The following is a 21,506-nucleotide window of genomic DNA, read 5'->3' as shown; positions in this document are numbered from 1 at the left end:
GTAAAGTATGTCAACAGACGTCTTGCATAGTCACGGTATGGGATCAGCTTCTCATGATGAGTCTCCCATTCACCTTTTATCTAATTAATGACAAGTGCAGAGTCTCCATATATGTCAAGGTGCTTGATTCTCAAGTCAATTGCTTCTTCAATTTCCAAGATGCATGCTTCATATTCAGCCATGTTGTTTGTGCATTCAAAAGTTATTCGAGCAGTAAAAGGGATGTGGTGCCCCTGCGGGGTTACAATAATGGCCCCAATTCCCTTACCATAGGCATTGACAGCACCATCAAAGACTAATCCCCACTTGCTATTGGGATCTGGCCCTTCATGGATCAATGGTTCTTCACAATCTTTTGCTTTCAGATACATGATCTCTTCATCAGGGAATTCAAACTCAATCGGCTGGCGATCATCAAGAGGTTGATAAGCAAGGTTTTCAGCGAGGATACTGCCTTTGATTGCTTTTTGAGCTTTATACACAATATCATATTCAGACAACAACATCTGCCAACGTGCAATCTTTCAGTAACAGCAGGTTTTTCAAAGATGTACTTGATTGGATCCATTCGGGATATCAACCATGTCGTATGATTCACCATATAATGACGCAGGCGTTTGGCAGCCCAAGCTAAAGCACAACAAGTCTTTTCAAGCATTGTATACCGAGTCTCACAGTCGGTGAATTTCTTGCTCAGATAGTAGATATCATGTTCTTTCTTTCCAGTCTCGTCTTGTTGTCCGAGAACACAACCCACGGATTCATCTAACACTGACAGATACATAATTAAAGGCCTTCCTTCCACTGGTGGGACGAGGATAGGAGGTTCTAACAGGTATTCTTTAATGTTATCGAAAGCTTCCTGGCATTCCTCATTCCATACAACAGGCTGATTCTTTCTAAGCAATTTGAAAATTGGTCCACAAGTAGCAGTCATGTGAGATATAAATCTTGAAATGTAATTCAGGTGTCCAAGGAAACCTCTGACCTGCTTTTCAGTTTGAGGAGCCGACATCTCTTTGATGGCCCGGACTTTGTCAGGATCAACTTCAATGCCTCTTTGGCTGACAATGAAGCCTAGCAGCTTTCCAGATCTTACATCGAATGTACATTTGTTGGGATTCAACCGCAATTTGTACTTTCTCAATCTTTCAAACATCTTTTTCAAATATACAACATGCTTCTCTTCATCAATTGACTTCACAATCATATCATCAACATATACATCAATTTCCTTGTGAATCATATCATGAAACAGAGTGGTCATACCCCTTTGATAGGTAGCACCAGCATTTATCAAGCCGAAAGACATCACTTTATAACAGAATGTTCCCCACGGAGTGATGAAGGACGTCTTTTCTCTATCTTCAGGAGACATCCGTATCTGGTTATAGCCGGAGAAACCATCCATGAATGAGAACACTTTAGATTGAGCAGTACTGTCAACAAGCAAATCGATATGAGGCAATGGAAAGTTGTCTTTTGGACTAGCTTTATTCAAATCTCTGTAATCAACACACATCCGAACTTTTCCATCCTTCTTTGGCACTGGAACAATGTTGGCAATCCACTCAGGATATTCAGCCGTCATGAGGAAACCCGCATCAATTTGCTTTTGTACCTTAGCCTTGATTTTAAGAGCCATGTCTGGTCGAGACCTCCTCAATTTCTGCTTGACAAGAGGACATTCAGGTCTTGTCGGTATTCTGTGTTCCATAATCTTGGGATCTAGACCTGGTATATCTTCATAGGACCATGCAAAGACATCTGGATAATCACGAAGAAGCTGAATAACCTTCCTCTTCACTTCTGGCTCAAGTGCGGCACCAATTTTGTTCTCCCGCTTGTTTTCCTCAGTACCCAGGTTGATAAGCTCAATCTCTTCCTGGTGAGGCTGAATGGCTCTTCTTTCTTGCTCAAGCAGTCGAGTGATCTCATACGGTATCTCTTCGTCATCATCCTCATCTTCAGCTTCATATACCGGGAATTCGAAATTTGGAGGAAACGTAGGGTTACCGTGCTCAACAGGTTTATTATGGTTCAATCTGCATAATATGATTGGGATGGTTTTAGAAAAGTTTTTTTTTTTCCATGCAGATTTTTGAAATTAATAAGAAAATAAAGATGTTTTGGTTTTTTCTAGCATTACCATTATTTCCAAGGAAAAAGGAACTAAAAAGTAAAAACAAAGAGTCGTGGAAAAAACGACAATTTTTATTAATAACGGCAATGCCGAAACAAACATGCCCTTACAAAGACATCACTTTCGCCTTGGGCAGAGCGAAAGGACTGTTATTTTGAAAACAAAAAACATGAGCAACAAGACACATTACAAGGAAGCATGCATGACTAAAGGAATGTCAATGGCCTCCCAATTTCTCACAGTGCCTCCTGGTACAACAAACGCAGGCACATAACTTCTTTCAGCAGCATCTATAGCATTGATAATCCCAGCACTGTAGAAGGTTCCTGTTGAAACGCCTGAGGTTGGGGAGAATCCAAGGCCTTCTTTGTGCTTATTCTCTAGAATCTGTATCACTTTGCCCCAGCCAGCAGCTTGCCCTTCTCGAACAGCCTTTTGGGCGTCTTTCAATGAGGCCATAGTAGCACCAGCTCTTCGAGGCTCCGCACCTTCAATAGTCAATCCTTGAAATGACGTCCCTTCAGCGGTCCCTGCTTCAACACAAGAGAAAGATGACACTTGGCTAACCAGGTACGCTTCTTCACCATGTACAGTGACAAGCTTACCATTCCTCACAAACTTGAGTTTTTGATGTAGGGTGGAAGTTACTGCCCCAGCGTCGTGAATCCACGGCCTTCCAAGGAGGCAGCTATAAGAAGCATTGATATCCATGACCTGGAAAGTGATCTGGAATGTCTCAGGACCAATGGTGATTGGCAGATCTACCTCACCAAGGACATCCTTACGAGACCCGTCAAAAGCCTTAACCAAGTAACTGCTTCCCCTTAGGGAAATTCCATGATGACTCAACTGTCTCAGTGTAGACTCAGGCATTACATTCAAAGATGATTCGGTGTCTACCAACACATTGGATAGCATATCAGACTTGCAGTGCACCGAGATGTGTAAAGCTAAGTTGTGGTGTTTCCCTGCTTCGGGGAGTTCATCATCACCAAACCACAGGTTGTTACAAGCGGTAATGTTACCCACGATTCCATCGAACTGATCCACGAAAACTTCATGATCAACATAGGCTTGTTCCAGTACTTTCATCAACACTTTCCTGTGAGCTTCCGAGCTCAGGAGCAGAGACAAAATGGATATCTTTGATGGAGTTTGCAGCAGTTGGTCTACAATCTTATAATCGCTCTTTTTGATGAGCCTCAAAATCTCATCCAGATTGGACTCTTCAATAGATTGGCCTGATGGGCTGGAGTTCTTGTCAACAGGAGGAGCAACTGGTTGGGCTACTGTGGCAGCAGGTGTAACAATCTTCTTCTGGAACAAGGGTGGACGGACCCTTCCACTTCTCAGAGTTGTAGTTGCTTCGGCGATGTTACTAACCGTAGCTGGGGATACCAAAGGCACTTCTACCCCATTCTCAATCATAGTTGCACTATATTTGTAAGGGATGGCTTTAGTAGAGGCATAGGATACCGGGCCAGGTAGTCTAATCACCAAAGGTTCGACCTTCCTAGTCTGAGGCACATTCTTGACAGGGGAATCATGAAACACTGGCACAATCATACAAACGTCGCTGACAATCAAGTGTTTATTATCCATTAAGCTCTGTATGTCACCCTGCACTATACAACAACCCATAGGATTCCGAAGACATTCTGACCAAGAAGCATGATCATGATTAAACAGAGAAGCTTTGCAGAGTTTGACGTGTAGCGGTACCAGAGGAGTGACGACATTACGGACATCTAAAGCAGGGGTTTCCCATGGTATTTCCTCCTCATCAAAGTCACAGATTCTTTCAAAAGCCTCAATCATGTTGACACCCCCATGATCTGGAAGTGGGTTATCAAGGACGTGCGGGACACTGTTTTCAAAAGTCAACCAACCCTTGTCCATCAGATCCTTTACAACATATTTCAGAGCATAGCATCCCTCAACATCATGACCTTGAGCGCCTTGATGGAATTCACATGTAAGATCCTGTCGGAACCTGGGAGGCAGTGGATTAGGCGGAGGCCTGCCTGGTCTAGTGACACAATGCCCTTTAGCAAGTAAAGTTGGGAGTAATTCAGCATACCGCATTGGTATTGGTGGAAAATAAGTTCTAGGCCGAGGGCCCTGCTGTTGTGGATGTTGCTGTTGAGCAGGAGGCTGTTGTTGTACCTGTGGAGCAACAGCATTAACGGGTGCTGGTGGCTGACCCGGTGGCAGAGGATATTGCTGGAAGAATGGTGCGAAGAAAGGATGTTGAGAGTATTGCATGTAGTGATAAGGTAAAGGTAATTGAGCAGCATTAGGAGCAACGACAGCTGTAGACTGGTTACCGGATACCATCCCTACTTCAGATTCCTTCTTCTTATGATGGCCGTTACCGTACTTCTTCGGTGCACTAGCTGAAGATTCACCCTTTTCAAGAACAACGATGCCTTCTCTGACAGCTTCCTCTAAACGAGTCCCCATGGTAACCATGTCGGAGAAGTTATTTGGTGCAGAGACTATCATCCTTTCCATATATTCCTTCTTTAGAGTTTTCAGGAATGTCTGTGTCAATTCTTCCTCATCAAGCCGAGGAGAAACATGGGCAGCTGCCCCTCTCCATCTCTGAGCATATTCACGGAAAGTTTCATCTGACTTCTGAGACAAAGCCTTAAGAGAATCCCTATTCGGCTTCAAGCGGGTGTTAAACTCATAATGACTTTCAAAAGCAGCATCAAGTTCCTCAAAAGTATGGATATTATCTTTACTCAAGCTGGTGTGCCAGTCTGCCGCATCATCAATCAGACTATCCTGAAAGCAATGGATCATCAGTGCATCATTGTCTGCGTAGTTGGCCATCTTCCGGACGTACCGAATGACATGGCTATGTGGACAAGTGGATCCATTATATTTGTCAAAGTCTGGCATCTTGAACTTCTTAGGGATCTCAAATCGGGATACCAAGCATAGATCACGAGCCTTAGCAGAAGTACCGTTCCCACGGTTAGCTTTGACCTCATGGAGCTCTCCAGATAGCTCTTTCAATTGTTCCTTCATTGCCTCCATTACGGAGTCCTGTCCGCGTGGAGTGTCAATATCAATTACCTGAGGTACGGTGTCTACGACAGGATTGGTAACAACAGCAGTCACTTGAGGCATGGAAGCGTTTGCAGAAGCGAAGTTTGTTGCAGGATTCTGTCCTTGATTGGTAACACCAAAAGCACCGGCCGCAGTATTTGGAGCATAGAAAGCTGAGAGTCCATAAGGACGCCCATTGGATATAACAAAGCGAGCATCAGAAGCTACAGTAGAGAGTGGGACAGATGGAATCCCTTCAGTAGAAGCTGGGACAAATGTAGCTGGTTGTTCTTGTGCAGCTAGTAAGGCAGACATGGTGTCATGAGCCTTAGCCAAGTCCTCTTTCATAGCAGCTAATTCGGTGCGGAGCTGAGCATTCTCTTCTTCAACATTAGCCATATTCCTTCTCTTGTGTAGTCTTGTTTGATAAACTCTATCTGGTTGGTAAACCTTGCGAGCACGAGCCACCTTTCAGACTGCGGCAGAAGAACCAGAAGGTAATGAGCACAAGGGAAGTTCTTTTTTGTGACCAATGAATGCATATGATGCATGATATGTGTTAATGCATATGCAAAAGACTCTTTTTATGTTATCGAAGGGTTTTAGACAAATTAGAAGTTTGTAAACATTACTAAACAACATAAACGGAAAACAAATAACCAACATATAGTTTTACAAGACGATTCCCTTTGAAATGCTAAGCCAAGGGATAGACTTTAAAATGTAAACAACATAAACAACAACTGGAAACAACAACCGGAAACAGAAATCCTCAAGCATAGGAAGTAGGAGAATCATCCTCAGGCTCAGACTCAGACTCATAGCTGCAATACCGGGCATAGAAGTCACGGGCACCCCTAGCCCTCTTGGAATCCCTCATAAGCAACCTATCCTTTTCCTCAGTTTCTTTTCTAGCCTTAGCTAACTCCCTCTTCAATGTCAAGACTTCATGAGTCTTCTGCTCATCCTTCCCATCCAAAGTCACAATCAGATTCTCAGCCTCATAGTATCTAGACTTCCACTGATGCTTCTCTCGGCTCTCCATAGCTAGATGCTCCTGATACATCTCCTGAGTAGGCAAAGGCAAAGGCAAAGGCATGGATGGAGTAGATGCAGACACATATTTCATAGCGGGGTAAGGCATGCCAATCTTCTCAGCTTGGTTTATCACTCATTGAGTATAGGCCTCATGAGCAATACCGGATCTCACACCCATATGCTTCACATCTTTCTTCCGAATCTTAGACCAAGCATCTATGAAATCTTCCCTTATCCCGGTAGGAGCATTAGAGTAATGAAAGAAATAAGGAGATGTAGCAAGATTGATGGGCCTTTCTTTCATCGGGAAACCAAATTGTCGCAAGGCGAGCTCCGGGTTATAGTTGATTCCACCTCGAGTACCAAGAAGAGGTACATTAAGAAACTTTCCACCACCGAAGATAATTTCTTTGACCTTAGCTGCGGGAGTGAGCCAAACTACTTCATTAGGAGTGAGAGCTATAATCCACTGCGAAATGGACCAATTCTCCGGATTATCATGGAAAGACTTCGGAAGGTGCAAAATAAACCACCTATATAGGAGAGGTATGCAGCAAAAGATGTATCAATGACCCTTGCCGGATCGATCATGAATAGCATGGTATGTGTCAGCCAACAAAGTAGGAACCGGATTCTTGGAGCGGAAGATCATGATAGCATTCATATCCACAAAGTTGTCAAGATTCGGAAAGAGAATAAGCCCATAGATGAGTAGTGCAAGAATAGCCTCGAGAGTGTCTTGACAAGTGGTTTTGAGATTGGCTTTCTCAAGTAGATACTTCAAAGTGAACCCTTGGATGCGAGCCTTAGTGACAAGATTCTTGGAAACATCGGAGGTCATAAGATGGAGATCCTTAGCAATAACCAAAGAAGTAGGAGGATGCTCAAGACCTGTGAAAGGTGTTCCCTTGGCTATAGGTATACTGGTCAAGGAAGAATAAGCCTCAAGAGTAGGTACCAACTGAAAGTTCGGAAATGTGAAGCACCGATACTCCCGATCATAAAATTGCACTAAAGTGTGCACAAGCTTCTCATCCACATTAGTCCGGAGAAGAGTAAGTAAGTCCTCGTAACGATGTCGGAAAACAGTCGGATCCTCAATCTTGAGTGCCAAATCCCTCAAACTAGCCAAATCCACTTCCTTGAACTTATAGGACTTAGTCTTCCCCATTCCTACAATGTTTACAAATTTAATTTGTCTAAGCCCTTCGATAAATGCATGGGAAAAGTTTATGCATGTATGCATGATCACATTCAAGTACGGAGAAAACATGAAGGGTTAAGATTCAAAGTCAAGGAGTCAAGGGTGGACACGGTGTTCGGTGAAACTAGGGCTTTAGGAAATAGTAACCGGGTTCTAAAAAGGTTCCCAAGTCGCAACCTCGCCGACGTATATCATGGTGCCACGAGACAAACACTCGCTCCATGATTATCCGCAAGAAGGTCTAACTTGAGTGTAGTATCGCATGACGACTAAGACTCGAGACAACACTCGGTTTAGCCTCCGCACTACATCCTAGAAAAATGGCCATGGATGGGCTTGGTTATCTACGGTTCATAGCGTCATAGAACAATTGGAAGTAAAGTGCCTAAACGCGACAAACACGCGCCGACAACATCACCTCCAAAATGCCTTAGCTATGTAGGATTGATCGCATAATCCAATGCACGAGGCAACCCCCGGAATGAATTGTCGATTATATCCCCCCTAAATCCTAAGTTCACTTAGCCCGGGTGCAGGGCTTTGATATTCTCACCCCCACACGTTTGCAAGAATTTAAACATTTATTCACATAAGAAAGCAAGTAAAAAAGCAAGTAAAAATACAAGCTCAGGCGTAAAAATAAAGACTAGGTGTAACTCTCAAATCTCCCCAGTGAAGTCGCCAGCTGTTTTATCTTGGTTTTCGGGTGTCAAACATTGATTAAGTTTGAACCTTTCTAACCTTTGATATCTCATTTTTTCTTGGGAAGGGAAAAATAAGAAAAACCCTTGAGAATCGAGGTTCGGGAGTTGTTTTCGCTACGGGAAGGTGTTAGACACCCATAACGACTATAGTATCCTATAGGAACCGTCTTTACTTTCTACGCGCGCGCTTTATTTTTAAATGCTATTTGAAAGTGATATTTACACCTAAGAGTTTACTAAGTGAAGAATTGGAGGGAGAAGAGTGTTTGAATTTTTATTTTATTTGAATCGAAGGAATTTTGATTCCTTGCCTACGTACCCTTTTAAGGGATCAAATCCACCGTAGTTCTCTTCCAAAATTGTTTTTTGTTTTTGTTTTTGTTGGTTGATTTTAAGTTTGAAAATGAATTTTGAAGAATGAGAGAGAGAGGCCTCAAGAGCATGAGATTGTGAAAATGTGAGGTTGAATTAGTCATTTGCAAAAGAAGTCCAAGTATTATTAGAATTCATTAAGGTTTTATTTAAGAAAATGAAAGGAAAATACAATGGGATTTTTGGATCCCAAGGTTTATTTAGAAAAATATTTGAGTGAAGTTGTTCATATTTCTCGGAAAATTGATTTTTTCTAAGTGTAAATCCTAAGCATTCATCTAAACATGCAATCCTAAACATACATCTAAACATGCATAACCTAAGCATACATCTAAAGTAACCATGTGAGGTGTGTGCATGTGTCGGTGCTTGTGTCGGTGTACATCATTAGAGTCCATAGTTCATATTACATCCTTCACCTACATACACACTACTTCCTTGTGAGAACTTAATCCCACATAAATGAATTAAAAGCAAAAGAAATGTAAAGAAAGGGGATGGGAAAGTGTGATGGAGAATATGCTTATGGTGTATGAAACATGAAACAAGAAAATGTTAGTAGCATAGGGTAATATCAAAGAAAATAAAGCAAGTACAATATCAAGACAAAAGCATAGAAAACTTCACAAAATCAAGCCAAAAAGTGCAAAAATATAACCAAAATTGACTCACAAAATGCAAGAATCCTATTGCCTAAAATTCTCACATTCTAATATATTTCTCAAAGGCTTAAAATCAGGTCTTAAAATGAGAATTAAGGAAACATGATGAACTTGACATTTACAAAGTAAACTTAGACATATTTGCACTATTTATTCACAAATGTAACTTGTAAACCAAGCAACTAATCAATATTCACACACAAGCATCAAAATTATGTACAAACAGTAGCTAAAGATTCATAGAATCATATAACATGTGTATCAAACAATCATCAAGAACATAGAATGGAATTGAGCAATTTTTTAGAGGTTTTTTCACATAAAATCAAGAAATAATACAAGAAAATGTGATAATATTTTTTAACAAAATTTTCAGTAAACAAAATGCATAAAAACATCACAAAAATAACAAGAAACATACATGAAAATTTTTAGAATTTTTAAGGGATTTTTTAAGCTTGAGAGCATATAAAACTTCACAAGTTTTAACAAAAATGGTAAACAATTAATAAGAAAATACCACACATATTTTTAATCAAGATTTAACACATAACAACATCACAAAAATGTTAAGAAAATGATCAAGAACATATAGAAATTTTTTAGGAAATTTTTTATGAAAAAATTAGACAGACAGGGGTGCAAGTAATGAAACAGTGTCATGATTACGAACTTCGTAGATCTACATTCTAAGGGTTCGGTTTCAACCTTTCCCAAAATTTTTCAAACTTTTTTGAAAGAACAAGTTCTAAACTTGTTAATCTACGTTGTTTCACCGTTTACTTTTGATTACGAACCTTCGATGATGACTTAGGATGAAAACGAGAAGGATTCATGTGCTTACCTGGATTTGAATGGAAATTTTGAGTGAGAAGACGAAGAAGATCTTCTCTAGGTCTCTGGTAAGTGCTTCGTTATTGTTCGTCTTCTTCTTCTCTGGTTCACTTCGGATCCAATCTCTCTTCTTCTCTCTTTCACCAAAACCCTTCGTGATCGCAAGGATTTCGTCTTTGTACGAGTTCTTGCTTGAATTGCGAAGGTGAAGGTTCGATGATGATGATTTTCAAAGAAAATCACTGAGAACCTTCTGCAAATTCGAACTAATTTCGCTGCATTGAACACATTTTTGTTTTGATCTTATGGAAATTTGAATTGATTTCGTATGTTGAATGATGAATTTTGATGGAGAATTGGTATGAATTTGAGAGTTTGTGGTGGTGATTTGAGATGGTTAGGTTCTGTTACGGTGGAGGAAGTGGTGGTGGGAAGTTTGTTACGGTGGTTAGGGTTTGGAGAAGAGAGAGAAAGTTTGTTAGAACTTTTTTGTGATGATGTGTCAATGAATGAATGGTATCTCCTCTGTGCAATTGATGAGTTGGCTCCTTTTATAGGCTGACATGTGTATTTGAGTCCCAATGGAATGGTGACATGTGTCCTGGACCTTAACTGATTCGGCCTTGACTGATTTTTGGACTTGAGGGCTTTTCTGCAAAAAATAGAAGTTGTGGACTAAACTGCAATTTGAAAAAAAAGAACTGGACTGCAAAAATTTTAAGACTGAAGGACTTAATTGCAATTGACCTAAAAAGGACTTAAAATAAAAGTTTGACCTAAAAGGACTAAAATTTAAAATAAAAAAGGACTTTAAAAGAAATAAAACGAAAAAGGACTTAAAGTGCAATTTTTAGAATTTCTAGGACTAAAAATGAAAAATTAAAAATAAAATTGAGTTAAAATTTGATAAATGGAAAATAACGTAAAGTGAAACGACTAAAATTAACAAAACGGACTAAAATGAACCAACTACTAAATGAGGTACTTTAAAGTAACCTCTCTCTGTCAAAATTTCGTGTGAAATGACCAAAATGCCCCTAGGGACTAAAATGACTCAAAACGTCTCAGATGCAAATTTAAAATGGATTTTGACATGGGATTAAAACAAAGATTTACAAATCAACTAAAAAGACTCAGAGACAATTTTCAAAGATTAGAAGGACCCTTAACATATGAAATGACTAAAATGCCCCTAGGGGCTAAACTGACTCAAGAATGACTCAAGTGTAATTTTTGGAATGGATTTTAACATGAGATTGAAACAAGGACTTTTACAAACCCATTGAAATGACTCAAACAATTTTCAAGAATTAAAATGAGTTTGAATGCAGAAAATGAGTAAAATACCCTTTTTCATGGATTTGACAAATAACATTGAAATGAAATGCAGAGAAAGATGCAATTGACTAGAGACAAATTCAAATGACTTGAAATGCAAGAAAAATGTTCTGGGATGACTTGAAATACAAGAAAACATAGACAAATACACAGTTGAAAAGATTTTTAAAACTGAATTGAGAGATAAAGCCGGGTAAAATGTTAGTGTAAACAACAGCAAATTGGCAATTCTTCAAGAGTGATAGACATATATCAAAGATGGAAGAAAATTTTGAACAAGTATTTTTATGTCCAAAATTAGGGTATAACACTTCCTGGCTTGGAGCCCCTTGAGTAGGTGACGTTGCACTGAACTGGGTTAACAATTCTCTGTGCCTCTTTTCTTTCCTATATGTTATTTTGTTTTATTATGTTTATGTTTATTAGCTTAATGTTCTAAACATCGTATACAACATCTGTTTGATGTGTTTTGTGTTGGAACATCGCTTAGAACATCTTAAGTCTAACGTGGCAGAATTTCAATTGGCATCAGAGCAGGCACCCTTTATGTTATTGGGTGAGATCCAGAGGAGGATATTTCTGGCATTATGAACAAGGAAGGAGGGTTAGTGAATAGACCACCATTTCTGGATGGAACCGACTATGATTTATGGAAATCACAGATGAGTGCTTTCCTTAAATCTATTGACAGCAAAACATGGAAAGCAGTGTTAAAAGGTTGGGAACATCCTGTGGCATTTGACAAAGATGTAAACAAGACCAATGTTCTGAAATCAGAGCAAGAATACAGCTGAGGATGAATCTTCTCTTGCTAATTCGAGGGCTCTAAATGCTATCTTCAATGGGGTTGATCAAAATGTGTTCAGGGTGATTAAACAATGCAAGATTGCTGAAGAAGCCTGAGAGATTTTAGAAATTACTTATGAAGGCACTTCAAAAGTAAAAAAAATCTAGACTACAGCTTCTAACCACTCAGTTTGAAAAACTGACTATGAAGGAAGATGAGAATATTCAAGAATTTTACGTGAATATTCTTGACATTGCTAATGCTTTTGATACTCTTGGAGAAAAGATTTCTGAAGAAAAACTGGTTAGAAAAATCCTCAGGTCTCTTCCTAAAAGATTTGACATGAAAGTCACTGCAATAGAAGAAGCTCAGGATATTTCTAAAATAAAGATAAAAGAGCTCATTGGATCTCTACAAAATTTTGAAATCATCATCAACAATAGGGCTAAAAAGGAAGATAATAATGCTCTCTCTACTGGTATTAAAGAAACTCAAGGGAATTCTGAAAATAATGAAAACTTGGCTGAATCTGTAGTGCTACTTGGAAAACTTTTCAACAAAATTGTAAGATAGCAAACTGGAAGCCCATAACAGATGGTCAGAACATTAGATCCAACATCAGAGAGAATTAAAAGGACAAAGGATGTGAATTCAAGGAGGATCAATGTCATGAATGTGGAAGTTTTGTTTATATAACAACAGAATGTGCTAACTTGTACAATCAACAAAAGGAAAGTGTGGATGTTGCCTATGGCTCAGAAAGAATAAGTGAAGGTATGTTCCCTAGAAAAGTAACTGCTCAAACAGGGAGAGTCTATTCTGATAATGAGTCTTGTGATGAAGAACTAGATTATGATGATCTAGCTACTGCTTATAAGGACCTGCATGCCAGAAGTACAGAAATCTGTAAGATGCTGGGAGATCAAAAGAAGATAAATAATCAACTTCTTTCAGAAAAAAGGACACTTCTGACAAAGGTATTTGAACTCAGTGCTGAAATAACATGTCTAAACTCACAAATTGAAGAGTTCAAGAGACAGGTTGGACTAATGGAAAATGGGTCTGCAAATCTGAATAATGTTGTAGAATGTGAGGGCAAGACACATGCAAAAGGTATAGAATTTAATTATCAGCCCCTGAATTGAAAACAGCTCAACAAAAAAATTGCATATGATGTGGAAGATTATGGGATAATGAGAAAGGAAAAACCTAACGAACACAATAAGGTAACTGGTACTTCAGGTAAGGGTGGCACGTCTAATAATAAGACAATGTTGGAACCTTCACAACAACATTTTCATGAGAAAAGAACAACTCGTCCTTGGGTGTGTCATCGTTGTAAGAAAAAAGGGCACATTAGACCTTTCTGTTACAAATTACATGGTTATCCAAGAAAATCCAATCACAAATGGATACCTAAGAGTGTCAATGTTGGTCTGGTAGGTCACATCTCTAAAAAGTCAACATCTAATGATGTTTGGTACTTTGACAGTGGTTGTTCCAAGCAAATGACTGGAAATGACAGCTATTTTGAATATATGAGACCATGTGAGAAAGGGTATGTTACCTTTGGTGATGATGGTAAGGGAGAAATACGAGGTAAAGGTAAGTTGGTCAATAATAAGCTACCCAGACTTGATAATGTATTATTTGTTTAAGGACTCTTCTCAATTTTAATCAGTGTGTGTCAGTTGTGTGACCAAGGTCTATAAGTGAGCTTCAACAAACTTGGATGAAGGGTAACAAATGAGGAGGGGCTGGTGCTTATGAGAGGAAGTAGGACTAAGAATAATTGCTATAAATGGGTTCCAGAAGATCAAGCTGACATCTTGAATAAGATGTTGAAACATCAAAAAGGTCAAAATTCATCACACTCACAAGACATATTAAGAAATTCTCATAGAGAAATATCTTTAGAAATTAATCAGGTGAAAATTCAGAAGAATTCTAGTAGAATCCCTGGAAAAGAAATCAGCTACATGCCTACAGAAGAAATGTTAATTGATAAATATACAATTGTTAGATCTCAAAAAGTTTGAAAAGATAAATGACAGACTGGACATTTCTCTTAGGAAGAAGTTATAGCAGTTAACTAAGAGCAAGCGTGCAAGAGAAGGTTGTGCTTTAAGTTACTTATTGGTGCACGCTAATTTAGGCAGTTTTTCCCTAATCAACTTCCATCACTCAACCAACCACAATCATATCACTCAAATCACACCTAACCCTTGTCATTCTCTCCTTTCTCTCAAACCTCTCGAAACCGTTCTCTCTCTTTTCACTTCAACCGATCTTCATAACTTTGTGTCCTTCCCTCCGATCGATTTCAAAATCTTCACGTCATGATGAAGTTAAAAAACGACGCCATTATTGCTTCTGAAAAGAAGGTTGTTGCTCAAACTAGCTCTTCTGCTCCGAAGATGGTCAAACCACTCAGCATTGTTCCTCATTCAAAACCTATGAAGAAAAATGCTGAGAAGTCTTCATCAAAGAAGAAGAAGACTACAAAGAAGGGTGAATCAAAAGTTGCCCTAACCATGACGGATCTCTACAACAAGGAGATTCCTTCTAAAGCCACCAAGGAAGAAACCTCAACTAAGATTGCTGTTGTTGGTGAAGGCACCAAGTTGTCCTCTGATGTTGCAACACCTACTGAAGAAAAAGGTAACCCTGTTTCCGCTCTCAATTCTGTTGAAACTGGTTCTGGTAAAAAACTAGGGTTAGATGTTTTGAATGATGCTATAGACAATACTGAAAACATGGGTGTTAGTAATCCTGATAATGAAACTGGTGGTGATGATTCTGTTGAGAATGTTTCGAAAGAAACCCTAGGTCAAGAGAATGTTGAACCGGATGTTAGCACATCCCTGGGTCAACCTGCTAAGTCATCTAGTGCAGAAGAAGTTGTGAGTGTTGAAAGAGTACCTAGTGTTGAGTCAGACTCTGAAAAGGAGATGGATCCTGAAAGGATTGTGGAGAAATCTCAAAGAGAAGAAGGTAGCGACTATGGTGATGATTCTAAAAGAAATGACGAAGATGCAGTTGAAAGTGACAAAGATGTTGTAGATGTTGATAAACTCAATCTGGAGGATGTTCCTCAGACACAGACTCTTGGTGATAACATGGCCAAGAGATTAAGAAGTAACAAATGAAAGGTTGTTCCTTCTGTTAGCAAAACCTCTTGGAAGACTAATAACACTGTGACTGAAAACCTCAAAAGCAAGACAAAATCTGCTGGTGTTGGTCCAAAGAAAGGTTGGAGTAAAGTGATGGTGAAAACTGTTGCTGGTAGTTCGAGAAAAAGGAAGGCTGTCTCTTCAAGTGAGTCTGAATATGATGCTGAGATGGATGTGCCAAACATCATCTCCTTTAAATCCAAGAAAGCTGATGGAAAGAAGGAAGTGTTGGTTGTGGAAGATGTCCCTATTGATAAAGTGTCTTTTCATCTTCCAAACTTTGCCCAGAGGTGGAAATTCATTTACCATAGGAGACTTGCGTTGGAAAGAGAATTGAGTGATGAAGCTTTGAAGAATGAAGAGGTTATGTTTTTGATCATAGAGGCTGGTCTAGAGAAAACTGTGTGCAAGCTAGGAGACTGCTATGAAAAACTGGTGAGGGAATTTTTAGTGAACATCCCTAAGGATTGTGATAATCCTCTTAGGAGAGATTTTCAAAAAGTGTACGTAAGAGGAGAATGTGTCAACTTCTCCCCCAACATCATCAATAGTTTTCTAGGTGTTGAAGGAGGTGTTGCTGAAGTGGAAGCTACAGACAATCAGATCTGCAAGGAAATCACGACCAATAAGGTGAAAGTTTGGCCTAAGAAAGGGAAGATTTCCTCTGGAAAGCTGAGCATGGAGTATGCTATCCTAAACAGAATAGGTGCTGCTAATTGGGTTCCCACTACTCACTCTTCAGACATTGCAACAGGTTTGGCGAGGTTTATTTTTGCTGTTGGAACTAAGACTAAGATGGACATTGGGAGGTATGTGTTTGATCAAACTATGAGGCATGCTAAGACTGATGCGGTGAAACTGCCTATTGCATTCCCCACACTGCTGTGCAAGATTATTCTGAGTCAACATCCCAACATCATATCTGCTGCTGATCTGCCTATGAAGAAGGAATCCCATCTCACTTTTCATCAGAATCTGTTTAGAGATAATCATGCGCCAGACCTTGCTGGAACATCTGAACCAAGTTCTAATACAGGTTTTATGTCAAAGGAAGAGATCATTGCAGCCTTGAAGGACACCTGTGTCATGTTGGATGAGAGAAAGGCTAAGTTTAAACTCATGATCCATGCTTTGGAAGGAAAGGAAGCTGATGCAGAAGACAAGGAGGCTGAAGGTGAGAAGGAAGTTGAAGATAAGGATGAGTCTGAGAAAGAGGATGAAGAAGCAGAAAATGAAGATGAGGAGATGAGCAAAGAAGAGGAAGAGGAGCAATCTGGAAGCAGCTCTGAGGCAGAAGAATGATTTCTGTTCTATTTCTCAGTTTCGTATTTTATTTTGTGGGCTATGCCCTGGATAATTTGAACACTTTTTGTGTTATGGTCTGTAACCGTATAATTTCTGCTTTATCTTGGTACTCTTATGTTCTGAACATCTTTGAATTTTGAAGTCTGCTTTATCTAAGTGTTTGGTTTTCTTAATATGGGATATTTTATGGCTAAAAAGGGGGAGTAAAAAGTAGATGCCATTCTGGTTGTGTCAGGTGATATTGGAACACATCACTTCTCTGCATTCTGTATGTGTACTTTAGTTTATGTCTGCAATCTCTTGATCTGGTGTTTAAGTGTTTATGCATGCATGCTGTTAATGTGCTTATTGATGTTGAGACATCAGGTTTCTGGTTTTCTGGTATGAGGAATTTAGTTTATATGCATGATATCTTGTTGCACTAGGAATTTTAAGTGCACTAGGAATGTTAAGTGCAGATATTCAGGGGGAGTAATAGATATGCTGTTTGTGCTCCTTGAGGGGGAGTAAACTTCTGTGTCCCTGAATGTTCCTATGGATATTGGAACATCCTACCTATTTGAGCTACTCAATATCATCCGGGAACTTATTTTTCCTGTATTTCTCTAAGTAGCGTGTTGTGACAGTTGACTGTCTATTTTGGATGTTATAGGAATTTATTTTTCCTTATATGTCCGCTGCTGCAAGACTCTAATTCTCTATGATGATACCTACTAGCTCTCTTGTCTGCATATTTCCTTGTGTTAATTGCTGTGTGAAAATATTGGAAGCAGAATTTGAGAATAATGTTATAATTCTTCTAAGTCTTGAAGATTATGTGTGATGACTGAAGAATTGTATTTTGGTATCAATTAGAAATCTGAAGTTGTGAACCTTTCTTCAAGGTAGAGTTCTTTTGAAGATTGAAGGAAAGGTTGCGTGTGTTTATCTCTTTGTTTTAATTAGTTGGCCTTAATTTGTTTTAGCCAAAAATTTGCCAAAGGGGGAGATTGTTGGATATTTGTATGTTGGCTTCACTTTTGCCTAAAACAAATATTCACTTCTGATGTGGAACACAATGTTCCAACATCCAGGCTTGGTTTGTACGTTCTGTGCCTTGTCTATATTCACGCACGCGTTCGCTTGATTGAAGGAATCCATGCCAGCATGAGTTGGTCTAAACCGTGTGCAATTATGAGAAGATCAGAACATATGTGATTTCTTAAGGAAGTGTTAAAACGACTTAGGAAAGTATTTTTAAGGAGATGATAATGTGACTTTTAATGAGCCTACTTTCTAGGAGTTTCTTTATCCGGGCATGATGATTAAGCAATGAGTCACTGGTTTGATCTGAAGCCCGATTGAGTTGATGATGCGTTTTGCTTCAGTATATAAAGGAGGCTGCAAGACCTGAAGAATCATTCAAGACATTATTTTACAAAATAGAGTTTGTTTAGGTTTTGAGTCTTTTGATTGTGAGCCTTTCGTGTATCATCTTGATGCATGTTTAGGACTGTACTTTGAGTTGTAAATAGTGCACTACTCCGAAGCTTTTAAGCAAGGAGCTAGGTAGACTGTGAACTGCATCTAGGCTTTTAAGCAAGTTGCATGTTGTTATTTTTGAAGGTAACTTCATTCGATAAGTGTGTGTAATTTGTAAATCACAGAGTCTGTGATCAGTTGTAAGGGAGTGAGATGGGATCTCAGATCTAGGAGTTCCTAGGTTGAAATCTTGTTGGGGTAGGTCCTAGGTCATAAGTGCAAACGTGGTTTGCTGAGAGTTTTTGAATACGGACTGCACTAGTGGATTTCCTTCCTGGCTTGGAGCCCCCAGAGTAGGTGACGTTGCACCGAACTGGGTTAACAATTCTATGTGCCTTTTTTCTTTCTTTTCTGTTATTTTGTTTTATTATGTTTATGTTTGTTAGCTTAATGTTCTAAACATCGTATACAACATCTGTTTACTATGTTTTGTGTTGGAACATCACTTAGAACATCTTAAGTCTAACGTGCCAGAATTTCAGTCTCTATGTGTTGCTGGATGTATTTGGTGCATTGCAGGATCGATTTGGATGAGTTTTGGGTCAAAATTGCAAATTTAGCACCACAGACACGAAGAAACTCGCCATAAGTGAAATAATTTCGCTTATGGCAAAATTTACAGAACCAGCCCAGATGAATTTCGCCTATGGCGAAATGCTTCTGTCCAGCCAGCAAGTTTTTGGCTTGTTGGCTCCTGTTAGGGTAGGTGGTGCATTCTGAAGCCTTTCTTTCAATGGTATACAACTATATAACCCCAAAACAACATCTAATCAATGCACATAACATCAAACGATTCCTGAAATTAAAATCATGGCCAAATTAACATATGCATCAAGAATGGCACAAGAGAGTTTAAGCCGATTTACTCGGGAAGTGATGAATTAAGAAAGGGAATGAATGTAAAGCCTCGACTTAGTAGTTGAGAACTAGAAAGATAGCATGAATCCCTAAGTATGATTAGTATAGGAATGTGAATGCATAGGTAAGTAAGACACGAAGTGTATTTCCATCGCATATGATTAAGTATGAGTATGCACGCATGATAAGTCGTGGATTGATAAGTTAATCTCTCCACAATGATTAAGTATGAACATGAATGAATATGAAGGTAGTTTATCATTAATCGGATCGACCCCAGATTCGAGGTAAACGAGTATGCATGTATAGGTTAGAAACCTTTCATGAATGTTAAGACTAAGACTTAATGAATGAAGTAGGTGGCATGAGTAACGGGATAAGCTCCGCAAGGGGGGCCTGCATGTCACTGAGTGTAGGAGTTGTGTCTTTTGTATTCCTTCCAAGGATGGATGCAAGAGGTTCTCCAAGGGGAATGGTTAAGCCGTAAGGGACCCGCACGTCACTGAGGGAGGTATGGGATTGTACTTGGGGCTACTCCACCCCGGGGCTCTCCGTAAAATGAATCAACACAATGAATGTTTGTTCAACGCTATTATAATGAATGTATGAACGATTATTACTATGTATGATATGATTATGTTATAATATGATGTTAGCTATGAATAAGTCATGTATTAGAATGTGTTATGAATGTTATACCGATGACGACCTTAGGTTTCCCTAATCGTTCGGTTTAGGACCGTGTCATGATTATGTATGTTAAGTCTTGATGCGTATATCGTATCTTGAGATTGCGGCTCTAGGATCCCTTAACCGCCATGACACGTATGATGATAGAAAGACTTATGACAAGTAAAATGAACCTATGAAGGGTCTATTATGCACTACCGTCTAGGAAAGCAAGTCCCCACACACGTATAATCAACCGCCAGGTTGTATTATAGATACGTGGTGACCGTAGGTTTCCCCCGTGGTTGCCTATAGCCTAGGATTAGGTGTAACTCATTCAGACATTATGTCTCATCCCAATCCTTATTGTTTCTGATAAGCAGGATGATATACAAGCTTGAAGCCGGATGGATGTTTCAACAAGTGCGCATTCGTATTGCTGCAGAACGCCAAGGAAAACAAGGATGAATTTTATATGTATGGATGAGATGTTTATGTTGTTGTATGTGCGAACGCTATTTGTTGTATAAATATTCATTCGTGTGTATTTTATGTTGTAAATTTTATGTATCCAGTACTAAAGATAACGCGCATGCTAAACTTCCTAGGTACGTTTAGTATCGGTGTTACAAAATAGATACCAAATGAAAGAAGAAAAACTTTGAAAAAATTGAAAAACTTTTGTTGTTGGCTCGTTATTGGTATCATATCTTCTTTCATTTTATTTTCCTCATTTAATTCATCACATAACTACTCATCAATTTTTTCCCCACTCCTCTCTCGTTTTCTTATGTTTTTATTATTCCTTTTCTTCCTTTTGTTTTTTAAAAAAAAAAAAAAACAATTCAACGAAGGAGTATAATTAAGGGTAGATCGAAATCGTGTTTTTAATGGGTTTATGATTTTTTGGGTTTTGATTTTCCTAAGTTTGATTAATTTGATGAAATCATGAATGTGAAAAGAAAGATGAAACTAAAGGAGAAATTTTTACGGGGTTGTGTTTATTGACGATGATGATTTTGAACGAGAGAGATGAAGATCAAGGTGGTAGAGATGGTGAAGGAGAGAAGATGGAAAATAAAAAAGATTTTGTTTTTTTTTTTTTTGTCGTATAATTTTTTTAATTTTTTATATATTTTTTTTAATTCATTCAATATTGAAAAAGCCAAGTGGAATCTAAATAAACTTTAATGAATTAATAATATCCACTAAGCATGCTACGTAATCAAAAAATGCTAACTCAACGCGCCACACAAATCAAACTAAAGATAAGATGATAGTTAAAATCAATAATAGTAGCATTTGGCTCGAAGAGGTTTGGCAGTAGGGGAAGATTCAATACTGTAGTTCAGCTCAATTTGCCATCGACAATGATAACATTGACCAAGCTACAAAAACAAGGTCACTAAACTATATACACATTGATGCAAAAACAGAATGTATAAAGTCATATAAATAAGATGATATTGATAAAATTGAATTACCTTCACCACAATGATTACAATCTCTTCATCAAATTCGCCATTTTACGGTTAGGACTTGTGACCGTTTTTTTTTTTTTTTTTTTTTTTTTTTACAAAAGAGGACCATAGGCCCATGACTTAATGCACTATTTATCTTGTATTTTGTCGAAACTAAAATTAATTTTTATCACTTTTTTTAGGGAAAGTAACTTATTGCATTTTATTTATCAAAATGTGTTCAATTGAGTGTAATATTTCAACCAGTTTTTGAAAACTAACTGATAATGTGGCCGCTTTAGGTAAACTGTGATCTACCTCATTCACCTTTTTTTTTTTTTTTTGTAGTATTATTACTCTCTTTCATAAAGCATCGTGAAC

General features: G+C 38.6%; 3 protein-coding genes across 3 annotated transcripts; 2 read left to right on the top strand and 1 right to left on the bottom strand.

The window, feature by feature from the left end:
* Positions 1-2,379: 2,379 nt before the first annotated feature.
* On the bottom strand, positions 2,380-5,599 carry LOC146916802 (uncharacterized). The gene is made up of 5 exons (XM_085721741.1): positions 4,310-5,599; positions 3,866-4,048; positions 3,620-3,763; positions 2,909-2,992; positions 2,380-2,433 (listed from the first exon to the last, which is right to left on the bottom strand). The coding sequence occupies exons 1-5, from the start codon at positions 5,597-5,599 to the stop codon at positions 2,380-2,382; spliced, it is 1,755 nt and encodes a 584-aa protein (XP_085577867.1).
* Positions 5,600-12,343: 6,744 nt separating this feature from the next.
* LOC146916801 (uncharacterized) lies at positions 12,344-13,797 on the top strand. The gene is made up of 3 exons (XM_085721740.1): positions 12,344-12,703; positions 12,871-13,252; positions 13,382-13,797. The coding sequence occupies exons 1-3, from the start codon at positions 12,344-12,346 to the stop codon at positions 13,795-13,797; spliced, it is 1,158 nt and encodes a 385-aa protein (XP_085577866.1).
* Positions 13,798-15,405: 1,608 nt separating this feature from the next.
* LOC146916800 (uncharacterized) lies at positions 15,406-16,614 on the top strand. Its single transcript, XM_085721739.1, has one exon. The coding sequence runs from the start codon at positions 15,406-15,408 to the stop codon at positions 16,612-16,614; it is 1,209 nt and encodes a 402-aa protein (XP_085577865.1).
* Positions 16,615-21,506: the final 4,892 nt, after the last annotated feature.

The sequence above is a fragment of the Medicago sativa genome, chromosome 6 (genome assembly GCF_051527215.1).
Source record: "Medicago sativa cultivar Bolivia chromosome 6, Bolivia_mono, whole genome shotgun sequence".
Classification (NCBI taxonomy): domain Eukaryota; kingdom Viridiplantae; phylum Streptophyta; class Magnoliopsida; order Fabales; family Fabaceae; genus Medicago; species Medicago sativa.
The sequence above is the reverse complement of the archived record's forward strand: the minus strand, read 5'-3'. Positions and strand labels throughout refer to the sequence as shown.

What these genes read in the sequence shown, in the direction of transcription:
- LOC146916801 (XM_085721740.1), top strand. Translation starts at nt 12,344, where the DNA reads ATGAAGGAAGATGAGAATATTCAAGAATTTTACGTGAATATTCTTGAC. An exon ending in GAAAACTTTTCAACAAAATT is followed by an intron (nt 12,704 to 12,870) that starts GTAAGATAGCAA and finishes AATCAACAAAAG; the next exon opens with GAAAGTGTGGATGTTGCCTA. An exon ending in GGGCAAGACACATGCAAAAG is followed by an intron (nt 13,253 to 13,381) that starts GTATAGAATTTA and finishes CTGGTACTTCAG; the next exon opens with GTAAGGGTGGCACGTCTAAT.
- LOC146916802 (XM_085721741.1), bottom strand. Translation starts at nt 5,599, where the DNA reads ATGGCTAATGTTGAAGAAGAGAATGCTCAGCTCCGCACCGAATTAGCT. An exon ending in GTAATGTCGTCACTCCTCTG is followed by an intron (nt 3,764 to 3,865) that starts GTACCGCTACAC and finishes TGTATAGTGCAG; the next exon opens with GGTGACATACAGAGCTTAAT. An exon ending in GTAAGGATGTCCTTGGTGAG is followed by an intron (nt 2,434 to 2,908) that starts GTAGATCTGCCA and finishes TCAATGCTATAG; the next exon opens with ATGCTGCTGAAAGAAGTTAT.
- LOC146916800 (XM_085721739.1), top strand. Translation starts at nt 15,406, where the DNA reads ATGGTGAAAACTGTTGCTGGTAGTTCGAGAAAAAGGAAGGCTGTCTCT.